The sequence below is a fragment of the Lactuca virosa genome, chromosome 7 (genome assembly GCF_052849685.1).
Source record: "Lactuca virosa cultivar CGN04683 chromosome 7, Lactuca_virosa_CGN04683_v6, whole genome shotgun sequence".
NCBI lineage: Eukaryota > Viridiplantae > Streptophyta > Magnoliopsida > Asterales > Asteraceae > Lactuca > Lactuca virosa.
Window position 1 is genome coordinate 85,254,200 of NC_136432.1, and position 8,513 is coordinate 85,262,712.

At 33.3% G+C, this 8,513-nt stretch overlaps 1 protein-coding gene across 1 annotated transcript; it reads left to right on the forward strand.

Annotated features, from left to right (window-relative positions):
• Positions 1 to 206: 206 nt before the first annotated feature.
• Positions 207 to 5,241, forward strand: LOC145127859 (uncharacterized). The gene is made up of 13 exons (XM_079062984.1): positions 207 to 493; positions 2,395 to 2,667; positions 2,764 to 2,837; positions 2,944 to 3,103; positions 3,197 to 3,221; positions 3,320 to 3,409; positions 3,516 to 3,687; positions 3,766 to 3,839; positions 4,071 to 4,134; positions 4,325 to 4,396; positions 4,527 to 4,660; positions 4,737 to 4,810; positions 4,920 to 5,241. Exons 2-13 carry the CDS (start codon positions 2,445 to 2,447, stop codon positions 4,976 to 4,978), a joined length of 1,221 nt encoding a protein of 406 aa, XP_078919110.1. The 5' UTR covers positions 207 to 493; positions 2,395 to 2,444; the 3' UTR covers positions 4,979 to 5,241.
• Positions 5,242 to 8,513: the final 3,272 nt, after the last annotated feature.

Sequence of the window (8,513 nt, forward strand, 5' to 3'; positions counted from 1 at the left end):
TATTATATGTACGATTTGGTTGAATTATATGTAATTTTCAAAGTATGTTGTTGGAATTTCATTTTACCTAGTAATTCCTCTCTTTTTTTTAGCTACGACGTATCAAACAGCCATTCGGCGGGAAAAGAAGAGTCAAATACCAAAACTAACCCTCTCCTCCTCCTAAAGCAATCTCTCCCTGTATATAAATATATCTATATCTATATATATATAGGTATATGTATATGTATGTATTAGGTATGAAAAGATTGAAAAGAAAAGAGAAAAAGAGCACATTAAAATAACTCAAAAGCAGGATTTCTTCTCTCTCCTTGTAAAAAGCTTCCGGAATTGTGTAGGTGGTGGTGGTGTTCCGGTGGAGCGGTGGATTCTCCCTCTCTTTCTCTCTCTCAAACCTTGCTTCCGAAGAAAACCTGAAAAACTTCCTTTCACGGATTACAATATAATCTTATCGATCGCAGTTCTTACATTTTTTCAGCTCCTTTCACATCAGGTATGTTTACATAATTACTTTAATCTGATTAAATCAAACTGTTGGTATATAAGTATATGCTTAATAGTAATAGTTAACCCTCTGTGTGATTTAAGCTCTGTTTTTTATGTTCATAAGATCTGGAGACTACAGATCAGTCGATTTTAAAGTTTCAATATTGCTCCTTGTTGTAATGCTTTTGATTATCATCTTATTTCTAGTCATTTTGTTGAATGTGTTCGATTATCCTCCTCTGTTTTATCACCAATTGCTTTTAGTCTGATTTCTGCATTACAATGGATTCCTCGTGATCCTGGCGTCGTAATCATCGCCTTCATAGTGGGGTTACAAAATCACGTCCGTCTGCCATTTGTACAGTACAAATGCTTATTGCGTGTAAAGTATTTTTACGCCTGGTAGTTTAAGGGGCACGAAAAGAATGAACAAATACAAATGCATCACACTTTTGTACCTTAAATCTTAATTACACCATTTTTTTATTTTGTAGTAGCTGATGTTACACATATAATTATAAAATTAACTTTAGGAATTACTCGTTAGATATTTAAACCAATAGTATAAATATTATGCTCCTATTTTATATTTCGTGTTATATTTGATTGTTGACGTTTCACAAATCACTATTATTATCAACTTTATTCATTTATGAGTTATGACATTAGTGGACATAAACGGAATATAAACGTACACGTAATTAGGTAAAAGATTCCTAAAGTTGATATTATGCATGTATATTTCTGTCCATAACGCATTTTATCTTCTTTTGCTAAATTAGAAATAAAGACAAAGTTAAATACATAAATGTATAAAAGATAAAGAACGGTTTATGCTTATGCTTATTTTGTTGGATTTGTATCCTTAAAGTGAAGAATACGTAGCATCGATTAAAAAAAAATCATTTTTTCTGTTTGTAAATGGGATTTTAAATATATGAAGCACATATCAAGGGTTTAAAGCAAGTACATATACGCATACAATTTTTTTTGTAATAAATGTATAAAAGGTTATGTACCTAATTTATCTTTTTCTTTTTAATTAGTAATATATATTTTGATTAAAAATCCAGAATCCATCACTAATATTAATATAAATATACATTCCTTGACACTTGAAAAGAGAGGTCACTTTGAAGTTAGGTTAGAAAAAATGTAGAGATCCAATCCACGTATCGATCGTTGTAATCGAGAATTGCTTAGTGGAATCGTATGCAACATTTGTATTGATTCGTGGCCATAACAACAAAAAGAAGGATATATAGATTTATAATCATTTTCCATCTATGTAAGTTACAAATAGAGAAAAAAAAAAGTCACATAAGTTTGTCTCGACGTGTGTTTAGTCACATAGCCTTAATTTTACTAAATCCAAAATATCAATATTCAGATTAAATTTTTTTAAAGGCTAACCAGCACACCCTTGAATCTACTTCTAAATGACTTGATCATTAAATTAACATTTTCGTATACGGATATGGAAGACAATAACCGGTTACTAAACAAGTTATCATGATTTGACACCAGTTTAATGTTATATATATATGTGACTGTTGTCTAGTCGTTATACACATGTATATAATCTTTATATTATACATGTTATATATGAAACTAATATTTTATGCCAATTAGATTACTAAACTAAAAATTTATGTTATGTATACATGTTAGATTACTAATATTTATGAAACTAATATTTTCGGTATACATGTCAACATGAGCAATATTTGGTGTTGACATGGTGTCTCTCTGTTCAAGTAATTGCATTCAAGTCTCATATGGGATAGTAATGTAATTTAGGAATAGATTAAGAGGTGTCTTTGTGTGTTATTCTGACCTAAATAATTGATTTTTTTTTTTAAATACATTGACCAAATTGGAAATATTTTGTTATACTGGTAATTACAGATGAGAAGGGATTCGGTGGAGTAATTTCACTAGGTCTATCGCATCGTGTAATGATCATATCAAGACTAGAACTTGGAATGGAGGAGACATCAACATCAAACAGTATTAGCAATCGGCATGCAAAGTTGTTAACGGGTTCTTGGTTGACCCAATTCCGCCATGGATCCAATCCGTGGATGGCAAGATATGTATACAGTCTCATGTTTCTTTTAGCAAATTTGCTCGCGTGGGCTGTTCGTGATTATGGACCTAGCGCATTGACCGAAATGAAGAGTAAGATTTATATATGATATAACAAATTAATGTTTATATTACTTTTAAACTTTAATTGAAAATGTTTTGAATTTTGTTTTTATTTATTTGTTATAGGATTGAAAAGTTGTCAAGGTGGTAAAGATTGTTTAGGCACAGAAGGAGTTTTGAGAGTGAGCATGGGATGTTTTGTATCCTTTTACATTGAAAAAAATAGGATATAGCAACTAACTATTTCAATCTTTTTATATCTCATTTCTATTTTTGGGTAAAAACCTTAATAATATATAATATTAGATATTTTATTTAACAATGTTTCTTTCAACCGCTGGTACCTCAAAGTTACATGTACGAAAAGAATTATGGCATTCTGGTTGGTGGTCCGCTAAAATTTTCCTCATGATTGCGCTAATTGTGTTGCCATTTTTTCTTCCTACACAAATGATTTTAATATATGGTTAGTAATAGCACATTATACTTTTAATCATGCAAGAATTTCCTTATTAGCATTAATTTGACATGTTTAATTTTTTGTTTTTTTTTTTGGCAGGAGATGTAGCACATTTTGGTGCAGGGTATTAACTTCTTTTAACCATTGCATCTTTTGTCATTTAATGACTTTTATGAAAATATGACAACTTCTAAACCATGTTGTCTATTTCTATATTTGTAGGGTCTTTTTACTAATTCAACTAATAAGTATAATTAGTTTCATTACATGGCTCAATGATTGTTGTCTCTCCGAAAAATATGCCGTCAGATGGTAAAAATTTCTGACTTTCTTTATTAAGTAAAAAAGAGACTCTGTATTAAGTCTATTAAGTAAAAAAAAAAAAAAAAAGTAACACCGGGTCACTGATCTTGTCCAGTCACATCCATTCCATGTTGCTTGCAACTGTCGCATACATCGTATCGATTCTAGGAATCATTTTGATGTACATTTGGTACACGCCACAACCGAGCTGTCTACTCAACATTTTCTTCATCACATGGACACTCGTACTACTACAACTTATGACAAGCGTCTCTCTTCACCCAAAAGTAATTTTAATCATTCAAATATTTCCATTCATCACAGTGTCATGTCATATTGATTTTATATATATTTATGTTAAATAGATCAGCGCCGGATTCTTAACTCCAGGTTTTATGGGTCTTTATGTCGTGTTCCTATGTTGGTCTGCCATCAGAAGGTACAATTCACTTTTAGGTCCAGTTTGTTACACATGACATGACACCAAACAAAACTGTATTTTTTTGTCCCACTAGAAAAATAGGATAGTGACATGCTCATAATTTTTTTTAGTTTCTGTATAGTATAGTATATTATGTCATGTCATGTCATGTCATGTCCTGTGTAACAAATTGTAATGTTGTTTTGCAGTCTTGTTGCTTACAACTTGACCACGTCTTTGTGCCTACAGTGAACCTCCAGATGATAAATGTCTTAGGAAATCTGAAGCCTCAAGAGACTGGCTAACCATCATAGTAAGCCCCTGAATTTTGAATTTATTTTATGGATATCGGGTCAAATGAGTAAATTAGAAAATATTGGTTAAAAGAATGTGTTTACACGTTTAAAACTCTAAAATTGATTTGTAGGAGAAGTAGATTATATATAGTACACTAAATATAGATAAAATGTTTCTTGACTCACTTTTTATTTATTTATTAACAGAGCTTTGTTGTTGCTGTACTTGCAATTGTTATTGCGACATTTTCAACTGGAATTGATTCTAAATGCTTTCAGGTAATAGTAATAGTGTAATACTACCTCACTTTCACCTTAAGTGTAATAAAATATATACCACCTTTATTAAAAATTTAATATTATTATTTTTGTAATATACAACTGAGAATATAATTAATAATATATGCAGTTCAAAAAGGATGAAACACAAGATGAAGACGCGGTGCCATATGGTTTCGGTTTCTTCCACCTTGTGTTTGCCACGGGAGCAATGTATTTCGCAATGTTGTTGACAGGTTGGAATTATCACCACCCCATGAAAAAGTAAGCTCTAGTACAAGATCTTTGGAATTTTAACGTTCAATGTCTGAATTTACTAAATTGCCCTCTATAAATGCAGGTGGACTATCGATGTTGGTTGGACGAGTACTTGGGTCAGAATAGTAAATGAGTGGCTAGCTGTCTGCGTTTACTGTGAGTTTTCTAACTTTCAATATATATGTCCCTCACAGACTTTTTACTTTTTGATAAATGGCAAAAAACCAATTGTTTGTGAAATGATTTTATGTATGTATGTTTGTAGTGTGGATGTTAGTAGCTCCAATCGTGTGGAAAAACAGACAAGTAGAACAACCCGCATGAAACTCATTTTCCACATAATTATATATATGCTGCAAAATCTGGATAAAATCAAGAATGAAGAATGTATATCAGCGATTGTAATAATTAATGATTATGATTATGGCTTGTAAATAATCCTCCCAAATGACAATTATTCTTTTCTCACATGCATATATATGTTGTTGTAATATTTTGTGTATTTATGTTTATGTAATACAAATAGAAACTATCAATATTGAATTTGATGAGGAAATATTTATAAATGCTTGAGAGTTCACCTTCAATCCTATTCTAACTCTCACCTTCAATCCTATTCTATTTTACAATATAGGGTGATACTCATTTGACTAACATGAAATAGGTAAATTAGAATCTCTAACAGATTATTCCATGTTTCCAAAAAGTATTAAAAATACATTTATGAAAGAAAAGTAGCGTAACGCCAAAATGAATAAAATAAAAGGTATATATATTACTAAATCGTCACATGTTGAAATTGTGCAAGTCCCAAAAACTATTCTAAATTTTTTTTTATACCTTTGCTAGACTTAAAGTTAATGTTCAATTATTATTAAAAAATTCAACTTTATCAACAAATGCATCATATTTTTTCTTTATCTGATGATAAATAAAATTATAATTTAAATAAATACTTAAATACATACATTAATTTATTAATAAAATTCTAAACGACATTGAAAATTTACCGGAAATTTGAGTAAAATAACATTAAATCAGATGGTATTTTAGAATTTTTTTTAATATGCATATGTTTAAAATAAATATCTTTTATAGGAAACGCTATAATGTAATTGTAACATAGTGATTTATTAGAAATTTTAATTTTAATTATTTAAATATTTGATTATTGTTTCTCCATAATATGCAATTTGTTTATATTGATAACGTATACACACTTACTTTCTATATAGACAAATGTATTACATTACAGTTTAACTCTAAAGTCATTTGGTTTAAATTAATCGTAAGCATCATATGAGACACCAAAGTATGATCAGGTGGATAGGTCCCGTGTCGAAAATTGTGTGTTAGGTTGTACTTTTCTGCTTTTGGTGTTAGTACGAAACGAGATGAAATTGACTTGGCCAAATAAATAAGAAAAACATACATACAAATAGCAACTTGGCCCAAGTGGAAGAATATTGGAAAATAAAACGTTATTGTGGGTTTCATACTATTTTGTTAATAAGTTTATGTGTAGGTACAATTATGTTGTGTACCATATTATTTTTTATAATGACGTATTGGGCTCCTAAGATTAATTACTTATAGTATGATGGATGATGGATATGAGGCATTAAATATGTGTGGTTCTAAACTTTCCTTAAGGTGTAACTTAAACACACATATAGGAGGGGTGTACGTTTGAGAAGAGATCATCGATTCTTTATTTCATATGCTCACAAATTCTCTCAACAAATACCAGTATCATGATGTGTGTAATCTATCCATCAAGATTATCACTAAATCAATATTTTCACTAAGGCCCCATACCCATTATAGGAAGTGAGAATGGTCACAATATGACTTCATCATCCTCAACTCCATTGAAAGTATAATTCTTTTTCAAATAAGTATCCATCAATTAGTTGAAGGTTCTTCATGTTTATTCATAAACTAATTTTAATTATGTTTATTAAATCAACATAGTGATTTTATCACGTACACATTTTAATATTTTTTTAATTCATTTCAGTCATATGCACTCTTTCTAACATGTGAGGGATGTTAAATGGGAAAGAGACGTCAAATGTCAGGGACCAAACATGATAGTTTAGTTTCAAATAGGGACTATCCTTGCAACATTTTGGATAGTTGGACTGTAACATCTCGTTTATTAAATAAATAAATAGATAAAGATTAATAAATGAATAGTTGTAACACCCGGAATCTAGAAGATCAATGAAGGAAGGAAAAACCCTAAATGATGAAGTCAACTCGTCGAGTCCATGGAAGAACTCGGTGAGTCGGAGCAGTTTCTGAGTCGCAAGATTAAGTGACCGACTTGGCGACTCGGGAGACCAACTCGGCTAGTTGGTCAGGGTTTGGGAAACCCTAAATTCGGGACTTGGTACCCTATTTAAGCATCTTATTCTCCTCCTCTTGGTTCCATTCCCAGCCCCTATTGTCCAGAGCTTACCCCACGAAACCCTAAGGCCTTTTGAGAGTGTGTGAGCCATCCTAGAGTGCTTTATGTGTTCTTGAAGACTAGAGGAAGAAGAAGGAGCTTGAAGGATCAAGGAGAAGGTTGTAGATCCAGGGATTTCGTTCTAATCTCATCACTTTCTGGTAATCAAGCTCTTAACTTGCCTTGTAGATTCTTAGATCTCTTCATGGTTCCTTTTAGGGAGCTTTTGTCCAAAGAAGTATGATTCATGGGTTATGGGTGCCCCAAGTTCATGATCCCATCAGATGTGAGGTCATTGAGAGTTGTGAAGGCATAAAGGTGCAAACTTTATGCCATTAGAGTCCCATACAAACCCTAAGGAGGCTAGTATGGCCTTTAGTGTCCCAAAGGGCCATGCATGGAAGTAAAGTTCAGGACTTTACGTGGTTATTGGATGATTAGAGCCTAGATCTTGGTTTCCTTGTTTTGCATTGGAGTAATAAGGGTTTTTGGACATAGAGTTATGTCTTAAGGAGCTAGGGTTTTGTCTAAACCCATTAAGAAGGACTTGGGGTGGGTAAAGTTGGAAACTTTACCCTTAAGAGGTCATTTCCAGCATATAGGCAAAGTTTGGGACTTAGATCTGGAGTGTAAAGGCATAATCCATTAAGATAGCCCAACAGACTGAGGGACTCGGCGAGTCCAGGGAGGGACTCGACGAGTTGAAGCGAGTTGTCCCATTTCTGTTTATGCGAGAACTCGGCGAGTCTGAGGACTGACTCGACGAGTAGATTCAATAAATCGCGACCAGGGGTAGCCAGGGAACTCGCCAAGTCAGGGGCTGACTCGACGAGTTGGTTCACGATTTCAGTGCTCGGAGTTTTAGCACTCGACGAGTTGATGGAGCAACTCGACGAGTTGAGTCAACTCGGAGTGTTGACTTTAACCATTGACCGTTGACTTTGACTTTGACCGGGGTTGACTTAGTTTGACTTTTGGAGGGTATTTTGGTCTAAGTGTCATTTTGGTAATTGATAGCTCGGGGAGTCGAGTGATCAGCAGTTCGAGGATCTGCCAGCTAACAACGAGGGGTGATTCGCAGGATTCTACAGTCAGCTTGTGGGGTGAGTTTTCTCCAGTAGGAACGGGTCTAAGGCACCAATGCCGACCCGTTTACGTATGTTAGTGTATACCGGATTTAGACCCGATGTCGGGGTTAGCCCGATGCAGTTTATATGTTCCGGATTTCGGTACGATGTCGGGCGAGGCCCGAGGAAGGATTATAGGTATGTTTCTGAGCTACGGTTCGATGTCGGGGGGTACCCGAGGTAGTAGTGTATGTTTAGTTATACTTGTTGTCTTTATGATACTTGTATGTGCCTGGTAGGGGGATGAGTGTGGGCGAGAGCCCGTATATCATCACTAGCT